General features: G+C 42.6%; 3 protein-coding genes across 3 annotated transcripts; 2 read left to right on the top strand and 1 right to left on the bottom strand.

The window, feature by feature from the left end:
* Positions 1 to 221: 221 nt before the first annotated feature.
* Positions 222 to 659, top strand: LOC309600520 (scale keratin-like; the record flags this gene model as incomplete). Its single annotated transcript, XM_082332919.1, has 1 exon — positions 222 to 659. One exon carries the CDS (start codon positions 222 to 224, stop codon positions 657 to 659), a length of 438 nt encoding a protein of 145 aa, XP_082189045.1.
* Positions 660 to 7,472: 6,813 nt separating this feature from the next.
* LOC309600524 (scale keratin-like) lies at positions 7,473 to 7,868 on the top strand (the record flags this gene model as incomplete). Its single annotated transcript, XM_082332923.1, has 1 exon — positions 7,473 to 7,868. The coding sequence occupies one exon, from the start codon at positions 7,473 to 7,475 to the stop codon at positions 7,866 to 7,868; it is 396 nt and encodes a 131-aa protein (XP_082189049.1).
* Positions 7,869 to 12,850: 4,982 nt separating this feature from the next.
* Positions 12,851 to 13,207, bottom strand: LOC309600566 (feather keratin B-4-like; the record flags this gene model as incomplete). The annotated part of the gene is made up of 1 exon (XM_082332966.1): positions 12,851 to 13,207. The coding sequence occupies one exon, from the start codon at positions 13,205 to 13,207 to the stop codon at positions 12,851 to 12,853; it is 357 nt and encodes a 118-aa protein (XP_082189092.1).
* Positions 13,208 to 13,326: the final 119 nt, after the last annotated feature.

The following is a 13,326-nucleotide window of genomic DNA, read 5'->3' as shown; positions in this document are numbered from 1 at the left end:
ATAGAAGAGATGACTGCTCAGTGTGCAATCTGGGCAATGCTGATTTACAAGGGAGAGATGTCTCATGAAAAATACTGAAGAGAAGGAAGGACAATCAAGACCTAAAAGATAAAGCCATTGTTCTAGTCCATGCGTCCAACTTCCAAACTCTTTTTCCCATTTAATTTGTGCCTTTCCTTTACTCATCAGTGTGTGTTGTAGCTTACCTCCACCCCTGCAAGATGTCTTGCTACGACTTGTGCTCCACCTCTGCCTGCGGCGTCTACCGCCCCCAGCCCCTCGCTGACAGCTGCAACGAGCCGTGTGTCCGTCAGTGCCCTGACTCCACGACTGTGATCCAGCCGCCTCCAGTCGTCGTCACCTTCCCCGGCCCCATCCTGAGCTCTTTCCCCCAGGAGTCAGTTGTGGGATCCTCTGGAGCCCCTGTCCTTGGGGGCTATGGGGGCTATGGCTCCCTGGGCTACGGCTCCCTGGGCTACGGGGGTCTGTATGGCTATGGGGGCTACGGCTCCCTGGGCTACGGGGGTCTGTACGGCTATGGGAGCTCTCTTGGTTACAGGGGTCTCTATGGCTATGGTAGGCCCTATGGTTCTGCCTATTGCAACCCTTACTCCTACTGGCACAATGGGTACGGCCTTGGCAGCTGCGGGCCCTGCTAAACACAACAGGAAAATCCACTGAATAATGTACAAGTGAGAAACAAAATGCAGATTCACCAGTGAGCAGATGAGTGACAGCTTTGTGAAAGCAGTCACAAATCCTGTTCAGTGCAGTGCCTTCTGCATACTCCGCACCTCTCCTTTTTTCCTTTGAATTCTTTCCTGATATCTTCATGGGTTCAATTCCTTGTTATCTTCTACTTTATCATACTTGTGACTGAATGCAGTGAGACATTTAACAGTGTCTTTCAAAATGCTTTTGACTCTGACATCTTGGATATACATTCTTGATATTGCAATATATTTTTGTTCTTTTCATTCTCATTAAAATTCTGTTGCATCATTTAAAATAAGTGTGTTGTGATTTTGTGTTCTCAACCATTCGGAACTTGCCAACTTTTCTGGATAAAGCTGCTTGTTGTACATACAGCTGCAATAGTATTGTGCAAACACTGCCCACATAGCGAAAGTCTCCATGAGGAGCCCTTGCTAGGCACGTTTCACCACTGAATTGCAAAAACATGGTCACAATATGCTGGCCATAGATGAACAGCAGCTTTCTCTGCACATTACTTTATTAAACTCCCCATTCATAAGTTTGTGAGATAATTCTTTGAACTATAAGTGACTGTTCACACTCTGAAAGTTAAGCTCTCGCTGATTCCACTGCAGACTTCTAATCCAATGTTGTACAAATAATTTCACCACCACAACTCTTAATGGAAGGTTGGTGACTGATATAAAATGAATTTCCGATTCTGTGTTTCTCTAGCAGAGGCTAGCCTAGATCCATGCTATTAAATTGTCTCACTCTCCAAAATTCTGGCTGTGTGCAGATGACACTTCTTCAAAACCACAGTAAGGACCATGTGCATAATTTCACAGTATATCTGATTGAGTTCCTGGGTTTGGGACTGCTTTGGTTCTGTTTAAGTTATGTATATATTAAATAGAAATAGAATTTGTGTAAATATTATATAGCTAGCCTAAAACCAAACAAAAACACTGCACCATACATGGCACATCTTTTTAGCTTATCAGTAAAGCATGTAACCATCTCCTGATTTGAGCAGATGCTTATCTCGCAAGATGGTTTTCTTTATGTGGTTCAGCTGCCAAAAGATCTTAGGCTACATATTTTACTACGGTAAGAAGTATGGCTGAGCGTAATGTAAGTGTTCAGAGAACATCTGACCAGAAACTGAAGGCAGATATGAAGAAAGAAAGGCAAGAGCTGCTGTGCATGCCCAGCTCCACTCTCTGTAACTGGACAGTGTATACAGCACACTTCTCAGCACTCATTACCTAAAAAGTCAGCTATAAATCTGCCTTTTATTTGTTTTTATTTAGTTGTCTCTGGTAAATTGAATAGCTCTTCCAGCAAGACCCACAACATCCACAGTGGTATCCAGCATCAAAACAACAGCCAGAAGGGATGTTCAACTTGCTGCCAGGACCTGAAAATCTGTAAGAAAATCTGTTGTGGTAAAGACTACCATAACAAAAGAAGCCCTTAAGTATGGGTGCTAACAGAGATCCCGCTATGCTGTCCTGAAGGACCTAAGCATCCGGGCTGGCAAGGTGATGACAGTGGATGGTGGCTGAGCCACTGCCCTCAGGTCAGGGCAGTCAGCTCCTCGCAGCTATTGGCGCTGGTGCTGGGCATGAATTGCCCAACTGAAAATATGACTAAGTGTAAGCCTAACACAACACAAATGCCCCTGGAACAGGAAGAAAAGCTTAGATCTCATGGAAATGGGGAAGGCACAGCAGTCTGGATACTCTGCAACGCTAGTTTAGTTCCAGATCCATCCCACCTAATTGTAGCTACCCCACCAAGATCTACTTGCTGCTGTTGATGTAATTCCTCGAATTTGTATAAACCCTGTAAGAAAAATGATTTTTAAGTGGTGGTTAATCATTTCTTAGTGGCAACACAGGAATATAGAAGGTCACATGCTTCCTCAGACAAATGGTTGCTCTTATCCTAAAACTTGTCTCTGATAAAAGTCAGTTACACGTCTCAAGTTTGATGTACAAATCCTGATGCTATGCATTATTGAATGAACTGCCCAAAGGCTCCCTTGATTTCTAACACCCTGGAGGCTCTTCTTGCTGTGAGTAAGGAAGCTTTGCTTACATCCCTTTCAAGCTTTGGCTTTCTTCCATACAAATTAATTTGAAACAGTAACGGGAACACCAAGTAATTAACTATGAAGAGGGCATAACCTTGGCTAAACATGGCTGTGACTGAGGCCTTTGTGGTGCAGGCACACAGAGCAGTTTGTGGGACTACAGTCTGGGGTTTTGGTATCTGTTTGGCAGATTATAACCCTGAGATCTGAACTAGTGGTGAGCTGACAGCTCCCATACAATCCATTGTGGAAAATACCGGCTTACCCCTTAAAACCTGCATATAACATTGCCTCCTCATAAATGATGAAAGAGGACTAATTTAAATTTACAGAAAAAGAACAGTTCAGGTATCAACAGTATCAAGTAGATACCTAGAAAATAGCTGTCTCTGGGAAGAAGGCGGCAAGAGAAGTAAACACAAGGCAGTTTTCAGGAGGGACTTTTTATGTATTTCCTCAAACGGCCTGAAGAACCTGAGACTTCCATTAACATCAGCCCACATTTATCACACATGGTTCACCTCAAAATGATGAAACAGTTTTGCTCAATATTTATGTTTATTAGTTGATCCAAATTCTCATGCTGCATGAAATGCAAATTACAAAACAAATATTTCTTTCATCTTAGTACTTAATTGGAAAGATTCTTTCCTGGTAACATTCCATTAAATACATTAGAATGACAGGAGGAATTATGCTGGCTTGCTTTATTTACCTCTTCTTTTACTGGTTGACGTAATGATGGTGGCTCAAATGTGAATCATAATTGTCATCTGCTTTCATATGCAGGTTTTCTTTCCATCCTTCCTTACCCATGCTAGATAAAGCATAATTGATACAAAACATGGTGTCTTTCTTGTGAAATCAGCAACCCTTACATGAAGTTGGAATTAAGATTTGGACAGGACCATCCTGCACTTTTCAGGGGAAAAATCAAAAGATACATTGCAAAGTACTTTTGAAAATCATCCAGACCCATGTCTTGCCTCCCAGACTGCCCAGTTGTATGGTTTCTTCACATTTTAGAGGTAAATTCATTGGTCACAACAAAGGTAAACAGTTTCTTAGCCAGATTACAGGCAACTTGTTAAATACATTTTTTTGGGAAGCTGAGCATATGTTTAAAACACAGAAGAAAGGTAGATCACTCACAGTTAGACTAGGGAAGTCCTAGGAAAGGGTTTCAAAACATGAGGACAGAGGCAGATGTTGCAGATCTTTGTGCTACAGACACTGAAGGGGTTGTGAATTAATATAATATCAGCACTGAAGGAGCTTATACACAAATTTAAACAAATAAACGAAAACCTAAATTATAAAAGAAAATCAACTGAAATCCTAAGGCTAGAAATCATGAGCTGGTAAAGGGAACAGGAAGAGTGCTCTTGACCAGTACAATTTAATAAATATATTTCAAAATGCTGGGCTGCTTGAGGCCAACCACATACTTACATTACGATAATGATGCACCACTTCATACGTAAACTACTAAGGAGGGTTTGGGAAGTGCTTAAAAACACACACAAAAAATATTTGAACAACCTTAGTGAGTATTATTGCTCTTGTGATCCCCTAGGGCCATCTCAAAGTCTGGAAAAAAGAACTTCATAATTTAAGTATAACTTCTCATAGAAATGTTGCAGTGTTTATTATTTGACAAACAACTGAAGCATAGGCAAATGAGGATTTCTGAGGCTGGAACGCTGTTTATTACCCAGAATTTCAGAATATGGGAATATAGGTGGGACACATCTCATCAAACCGTCCCTGTTTAAAAGCTGGGTGTTTCAGTTGAGCTTGTTGACTGTCTCCATAGTCAATGAAAGCAAAATTGTTATGTTTTGAGGGTGATGCCAATTCTGGTAAGGCAAGCGTCTGAGACAGGATGAATTGTCTTGCAGAAATTCTTGTCCCTCCCCACTAAGTATTGGGGAAGCCTGAGTAATTTCAAGTGACAAGTCGCTTGAGATCTTGGCGGTCAAAACTGGGCTCTGCAACAACATGCACTCTGCAGGTGATGTCCTGCTAGTCAGCAAAGAAAGAAGAGGAAAAAAATCCATTGTTGCAATAACTATTCCTCAAATAATTCCATTGCTTTGCCTGCCACTTACCCAGTAAGTCTGGGAAGGAAGCACTCAAAAACTTGTTCTGTGACATCCTCCAGAGAAACTTTGGTTCAATTCCTTTGTAAGGTGAAGGAGTAGATCTAAGGGCAAACTACACTCCATCCTATGAACAAAAAGAAAGAGAAGATATAGACTGAATGAGTGCAGTTGTGGACAGAAACATGTAATTTCACAAAGACACTGAGAAATTTGCACCTGCTTCACTACTGTTTTGTGTTATGTCTTCCTTCAGAGCTGTGCAATGTCAATACAGAGTAGCTAGTAACTATTAATCTGTTTGCATTTGCAGCCATTCTACATTGCTGAACCTGTGAGATAAGCTCTGTGTGCCTTTGTAGATTCCAGGCGAAAAATAAGGAAAAATATACTGATATTCCTTCAGAGAAAACTTTGGCCTTTGGTTTAAACACAGTTTCAGGTACCAAAATACTATGTTTTCTGCTGGTCTTGCCAAGCAGCAAGGAAAATTCAGAATACCTAAATCAAAGGCCATTAGACAAAGTCCATGATTACCATAGGTACGGGACCTCTCTCATGTTTTGTGGCTGTGGGTGGGAAAAGGATCAGAAGGTGTCTTCCACTTCACTGCACTTTTCATTGCAAAATGTGTGAGTAGATTAGATTACAGCCTAGATCTAAAGCACTTAAATACAAACATGTGTATGACAGCAGGTTATAGCTCTGATTAAAATCACTATGGGAAGATAATGAAGGAAGTGCTAAATAAACAGAACCAGTTTAATTCCTCCTGCAATGCCAGTGAGCAGGGTGGAATGATACCAGCAATGAAGCTGGTCAATTAGGCTTCAAGATGAAAGAGAACCGGGAGCTGGAATGTGCATATCATGCTATTCAGAGATTTAGGATGATTTTGCAAACAGCAAGCGAAAACAGTTTCATCACTTTGGGAAGTTATATGTGCTTCAAATTTGGGCTGGTTGGTGATTATGACTTCATGTGTACAGTGTGCCTCAGACCCCCCAGGCAATCTGAAGCACCGTATAAAAGGGGCAGGTATGCAGACCTATTCCATCTCCATCTCCTGTGTACTCTGCTCTACATCAGGTAAGTCTGATGCCATTTCGTTTCTTTCTAAATGCCAGAATGCCTTTGCACTGGAGCTTAGAATACTGTTCGCTGCTACGACATTAGAGTTTTTAGGACTAATCTTTGATTCTCTTTCTTTTTCCCTCCTTTCTTTTTTCAGTATGTTGGTAAGTTGTGTTACTGGTAGGCTTTAGTAGTCAAGACCAAGGTTTTAGGCATTTATTTCACTGTAATTCATATTTGGGCATCCTTGTACTGTTAGCAGATTGAAAATGTAGGATGGCATAAGCTTTAAAATACAGAATTTTCCTGTACCATTTCAGTTAATGACTGAATCAGAGAGACATGGCCGTATCCTAAGCTGTTTAATGACCCAGCTGAAGAAAGAGCATTATCTACGCGGGAATTTTATTGCAGAATAATCCTAGCTTGAATTTAGCTTTTATGGGTAGGTTAAAACTAAATCCTGCTTATTTTAAACCCTAGTTATTTTCACCAGGGACAATAATAAGGGAAGAAAACCAGTGTCTGATCCAGTGTGTTTGTCATATGTCTGTAAATCCAGATTCAGATTAGCTGTTCAGATACACTGAGTTCAGTGATTTGATTCTCTGCATTTCAGGGCTACTTTATCAACAAAATAGTATTTCCCCTTTTTTTACTGGAAAAAGTGCTAAGCCACAAGGTTTTGTGACCAGACGTTTAGCTGAAATGGCAGTTTGCAAGCTGTATATTTATCTGATGAAAGAAATTGGCTCCTTACATTTTACCAGCCTGCTCCACACTCTATATGAAATTACACTGCTATGCCAAGAAATATTTGGATAGAAATATTTTATAGGTATATTTACTTATTACATCAAGTATATTAATCTATCCTCAGGCTCAAATGCTTTGGGGGTTTTACCAGAGGGATTACAGAGATTAAGAAAACGTAGAACTAAAAGGGAACAACTGAAAGTATATTACCCCAAAGAGCTTGAAAAGAAACAGAGACCAGGAAAGGAGGAGGAAATGTGTGGTTAAAGCAGTGCTGGGTTCTTGATTCCATCCCATCTCTCCCAAGACAAAAACTGCTTCTGTCCCATTCGGTGTAACGAGGAGGTCAGCTCTGGTGTAGCTCCTGCAGCTCCTGGCTCTCAACCCACATTCACCAGGGAGGAGCACTGGTGTTTTAGTAAAAAATGTGCTGCTGACACTCTGTTCCTCTGGGAGCGAATGTGAATTACAAAAAAAAAAAAAAAAAGAAGAAGCAGCAATTTCAGAAGGCTTGGTGGGTGTGACAAGTGCAGGGATTACTGGATGGGGAAGATCAGAGCAATGCTGATTGACAGGAAAGTTTGTGAACAATGTCATCCATTTTGCTTATGCATCTGGTGATCATTTTGCCTATTCCCCGACAACCCAGCACCAAACCTTGACCTGTTGTTCCAGTAGGTCTTGTGCTTTGTTTTTACGCAGCTCTGTGTTCTGTGTTTCAGGATCGCCTTTATCCCTGCAAAGAAATGTCTTGCTACGACCTGTGCCCCACCACCAGCAGCATCGCCTGCCCCCAGCCCGTCGCTAACAGCTGTAATGAGCCATGTGTCCGCCAGTGCCCTGACTCCACGGCCCTGATCCAGCCGCCCCCTGTTGTCGTCACCTTCCCCGGCCCCATCCTCAGCTCCTTCCCCCAGCAAGCCGTGGTGGGCTCCTCCGGAGCCCCCGCCTTCGGGGGCTCCCTGGGGCTGGGGGGCCTCTATGGCTCTGGGAGCCTCTACGGTTATGGGGGCTCTCTGGGATATGGGGCCCAGTATGGATATGGGAGTTCAGCCCTCTCCACGCTTGGCAGTGGGTACTGCAGCCCGTACTCCTCCCGCCGGTACAGCCGGTTCCTCCGCAGCAGCTGTGGGCCCTGCTAAAGGCAGCAGAGAGGTCTCAGAAGAGCCACGCATGAAGGCCCAAATGCAGAGCAATGAGGATGGGGGTTCAGCGTTCCTGCAGCCCTGCAATGGAGCTACTGCCACTTAGCATTTCTGATCTTCTACTTTTGTTTACCCTTCAGTTTCGAGTTTGTTGTTCACTGTTATTGCCTGTTCCAGCTTTCCCATATTTTTAAGCATTGTGGGGCAGCATATTCCATATGGACATCACTCATAATGACAAGTATCTTCATCAGTAGTTGCACAACAGACAGAAGAAAGCCAGTTGAGGACAGCAATATCTCTGAGCAGGACATTTGTTGAACATTCTCTGAAATTGTCTGGAAACAGTTTTTTCATATTCTTTGATATCTTGCTTTGCAAACATAGGCATTTCTTGCTCATTAAAATTTTGTAGCATCACACAGCAGCCTCCTGGTTTCCCTTCCTTCCTTCCTCCACAGCCTGTCCTGGGGGCTATCTTCCCACGGCAGGACCAAGCTGCTAACTGAGCAGTAGTACTGCAGAACATTTTAGCACAGATTGAATTTAGATGGTGTCAAAAATGTTTGTGTAATGACACTCCTGACTAGCAGCTTTCCATGCTTTGAAGATAAGAAAAGTTTAAAATAACATAGTACCCCTGTTATTTAAACATTATTTCAGTGGGGCCTTTCCATGAGCATCCAAACAGAGAATTGTGGGTTTCCATGTTGAGCCCAGCATGACCACAGATGCCACAAGGTGGTGCCCAGCAGAGTACTTTCCAAATGTAAATTTGCACCTATAAATTCACAGCTAAAATGCTCAATCTACAGCACTGACATTGCTCAGCAGTATATAAACTCCAGACGTCCCAAGCAGCTAATACTTATTCCTCCTTGCCGTCATCAGCCTTTCCACCCCAGTCAGAAAGAGAAATAATCCCCGTTCCCTCTAAGAAATGGCTGTAGTACAGTAAGCATCAGGAGCAGCAGAGACTCAGTGCTTCTAAGCTTCTGGTAATAAAGCCAATTCAAATTATAATGAAGCTACACACAAGGCATGTTCAGTGCTGTGCAAACAAAGAATAAAGCCAATCCCTGCCCTCAAGTGCTTTCAGAGTAAATAGACAAGACAAGCAAAGCATGAGCATCATTGCTTTTTTCCCTTTTTTGCAGATAGGTATCTTTTATACAGAGATTAAAGGCCGTGTTTTCCATACTGATAAAAACATTAGTAAATATTTTCCCCGGGAGACAAAGGAATCCTTGGCAAAGCCCAGAACTGAATTCCTCTCTCTGATATCCCCATCTAACAACTGACATATGGTCTCTGTTTCCAGTTTTCTATTCCACTGGTTAGCTTCAGGTTTGCTTTTCACTGTTACTCTCATCTCATTTAGGAAAAGAGGAAAATAGCAGCAGATAAGGAGCACATACACTCAGGAGAATTTCAGTAATGCTGACTTCCATGCTAATATTCAAATTTGCCTGTAATCTGGGTCAGTACTCTGACTGCTATGTGAGTCAATAATCATGGTCTTTAAAATCGAAAATATCCTTTCTTTTCAGACACAACTCTAAAAATGAGGTGATCACTCAATCGGACATGTTTTCATGGACTTCTGCTTATTTTATCTGAAAGACTGTATGGCATGGCCAGTAGTATACAGGACATCATAGGAAATTTAACAGGTCATAGAATCATGGAATCAAGGAATGGTTTGGGTTGGAAAGAACTTTTAAGGATTGCCTAGTCCAACCCCCCTGCCGTGGGCAGGGACATCTTCCAAAAAACAGATACCTAAGGATTCAAGACGGCTTATTATAATTTGTTTTCTAAGTAAAAGGGGAGAATGAGCTAAAAAAAGATTCCTTTCTTCAGTTTTCTCTGATAGAGCCGTTTTATTAAAACATCTGAAACATTCAAGTTCAGATCCTCCAGGTGCAAAACTGATAAAGGGTAGCCTGCAAGCAGTCACTTTGCTAATTCCTCCAGAATCAAACCCTGGAAGGAAGCTGGCATTCGGCAGGGCATATTTCTGGTTCTGTTATGTTGAGCCATTGTGCCTGCAGGCTATTTACCAGTGGTGTTAGTCTGAACCACATAAAAAACCATTAGGCTTTAGTAGTGACTAAATATTTAGCGAATCCACCTATTTAAATCAAACATGAAAGACTTAACTCCCACAGATACCTGTCTTGAACTGTAATCTAGTGCGTGGGGAGGACATACTTCAGGATGTGTTTGCAACATCTTTATGAATCAGCTTCTGATTGCATCTCATTTACCAATAATGTTACCTTGTACTAGGATATAAACATATGCTGAGAGCACATTTAGACAAGAGAGAGGAGAGTGTAGTGACCCTTATAGTTCAAGATGAGACAGTGATTTCATTTATTGTTGCTTCCTGTTCTTGGTAATTACTTGTTTCACTGACAGGAGGAACGGGAGTCCGAGTTGCGGGTGCTAGCTGTCAGCCTGGACTTCCCATGTCTGACCGAGAACTGCAGGAGACCTCACAGTCAGACGTGGTCCCCATGCTGCAGTGGCCAATAAACTGTCAAGATCTCAGCGCTGCTTCCAGATTATCATGATAAACAGCAGCTGGTGTTCCTCCCATCTTGTATCTGCATGTGGTGTGACCTGAGATGCACTGGGTCCGCCACGGAAATCAGTTCTCTTATCTTCTACCGTGTTCGTCTGTGATTACACTTACAGGAAAGTGTAATCCAAGTTCAGCCTGCTGCGCGTTTGGGAAGCGGCAGATTGCTGATGGTCAGGAGCAGTACAGAACAATAGAAGGTGGTTAAAGAACGGTTCTTTGGTGTTTGCTCTGGTCCATGGTCATAACATGCAAATTCAGGCTGGCAGATGAGAATCAGCAAAGCAAATTTTGCAGTTTCTGCTCTCCAAGGGACAGTCTCTGCAGGTCACTTTACCAAATAATCATGTTGTGGAGTGCTATGTCTTCAAGCACCCTTCAAAGTCAGTAGAGTTCATTGATCAATTAATACACACTGCAGTGATCTGTTCATAGTCCAGGCTCTAGCTTCTGGCTCCCACGTGTGCCTTTTCTGTAGCAGAACAAGTACGTAGGCAGAGCAGCTTCATCCAGGTATGCTGACAACATCCACACTGAGGGATGTCTGACTGCACCCTTTCACAGCAGCAGGAGAAACTGGCTGCTATTGCAAGTCCGGCGCAGAGGTGCAGCAAGACAGGTTGAGAAAAGGATTGATGTAATTCTACTGTTCTGTGTGGGATGAAAACAAAAATCTTGAAAAGAGGGCTTCTGTAGTGATTAACACCATAGTGATGCGTCTTGAAAATACCTGATCTGGTTGCTTTAGTGCTCTGCATACCTGCACAAGTAAGTACTGTTTTTTTGACAGCATCCTAGTGACTCCAAGAATAATCATGCAGTGCATTGGAGACAGAGGAAGCATGAAAACAAGACAAAGCCTTCAGACACATCCTGACAAGAAAGAGGTGTTGCCTGGCTGCCTCAGTGTAGCCTCATCTCATTTCAGCTAGTTTTACAAGTGAAGTCACACCTCCAAACCCTTTGAAGTTATTGCCACATACTTGATCCTGTCCAAACAATTTTCTGCAGCCTGAGACTGGGGTTTGCCTGGAATTAGCCTGCTCAAGTATTGTGGAGTTTGTCAGTGCATTGCTGGTATTTCTAGGAGCAGCACCTTCACACGGGGAAGAGCAGAAGTGCTGAGCCGTGTCTGGTCCATCAGAGGCCTGGGTGGCATTGCAAGCATAGCACGGGGTGAATGCCTCTTAATAGCTCTACTAATTGTATGCAAATTGCATCACCAGAAAAACAGCTCTACAGGACATACTGATCCGCCTGGACCCGTGTTGCTGTTAAACAAAGACAAGTGATGAACATGCCCAGTATCCAGAATCATCTGTGAGTATCCTGAAATTTAGGTGTAAAGTTCTAGAGATGGAAAATATTATTTGGCCTGAAAGATACATGTTGCTCTACAGGGAAGACTTAAGAATTATTCTCTTATTTCTTTTAACTGGGGCTGCCAAGAATTTAAAGGTATTAATAGGAAAGTTCAAAGAATTCACAGAATTTCAGAAAAGATTTGCCATCCAACTAAAAATTCCTGTTGGCTTTTCAAAGGAAAGTTCTACCCACAGATGGTAACATGCTATTTTTAAACAAAAAAACATCATAAAACCAATGTATGGGGACGTAATTAAATTGGAGCCTCGGGCAAGCAGTCAGACACAGGGAAGATCTTCAAAGTTACTGATGCGTTTAACTTTCTTTGCTAGCATGTAGCAATTACACACTGTAACCACACCTGTCCTGGAGGAAATTTCAAACTTCGTTTTAAGGGTTACAAAACATGTTTATCTAGCACGAAGTTACTTCTGTGCAGAAGGCAGTCATTATGCTTGCTCCTGCTTCAGGGGCCTGGTCACCTTCCAACTTTAGGCGTTGAAAGAAAGCAAACACTGTCATGTTTCACTATTGAGATTGATGCTCACCCAGAATGGTATATAAACAAAAAATGGTGGACAAAAACAAGACAATAAAGCTCAGAATTTTGATGCACAATAATTTAATGAGAAAGTAAGAAGTAAAAGATCTTGTTGAGAATGAAAAACAGGGAAAATATTGCCAGGGCCTCATTAAAGATTGCAAGCAAAGAATTGCTTCAGGACTATACATTCCACATGCATTACTCTTTCTTTTTCATGGTATGGGAAGACTTACACAATCTTGTCCCACTTTCAACCAGCCACAGATCACGGATATAACTAATTCAAGGTCATTATTATCAGGAGCCACTGGAAAGAATAGCCAGAAAACTAAATTAAATTGCTAGCTTGAGAATTAACATGCAAGTGCGATTTTCAGAGATGCACAGTTCATGCTCCAGGAAAGCAGTGCTAGTAACAGGGTTGTGGAGGCACATCTTCCTCCGTGTTGGGTGATTGCTCCGTGCTCCTTATTCACTCCAGATTTAACACGGTCTGCAGCTCCCAAAACCATAACCACTGGATCCATAGGAAGAATATGACCTCCCATAATTGTACAAGCTCCTAGAGCCATAGGAGCCACTGGGACCCAGAGAGCTCATGGATCCAAACAAGCTCCCAGTGCTGGATGGTGCTGAGCTGCCCACTATGCTCTCCTGAGGGCAGGAGCTGAGAATGGGTCCTGGGAAGGTCATGACCACAGGTGGTGGGTAGATCACAGCTCTCGAATCGCCACAGGACGTGATACAGGGCTGGTTCCAGGCATTCGCAATTGGCTGTGGGCAGGTCACTTCACAGGGTGCAAGGCAGCGGGAGCTGATCATCTGCCTGTAGGAAGACATCTTCTGGGAATGGAGATAAATCTGAAACACACAACACCGAGGCAACACAAGGCTGAAAGCTCAGACACCAATATAATGGGGATTGTGCTTGGAAGAGAAAGAATGAAAGACAGCAAGAC

Source organism: Platalea leucorodia (assembly GCF_965183815.1).
Source record: "Platalea leucorodia genome assembly, chromosome: 24".
NCBI lineage: Eukaryota > Metazoa > Chordata > Aves > Pelecaniformes > Threskiornithidae > Platalea > Platalea leucorodia.
Note: the sequence above shows the minus strand (reverse complement) of the source record. Positions and strands in the feature narration are given on the sequence as shown.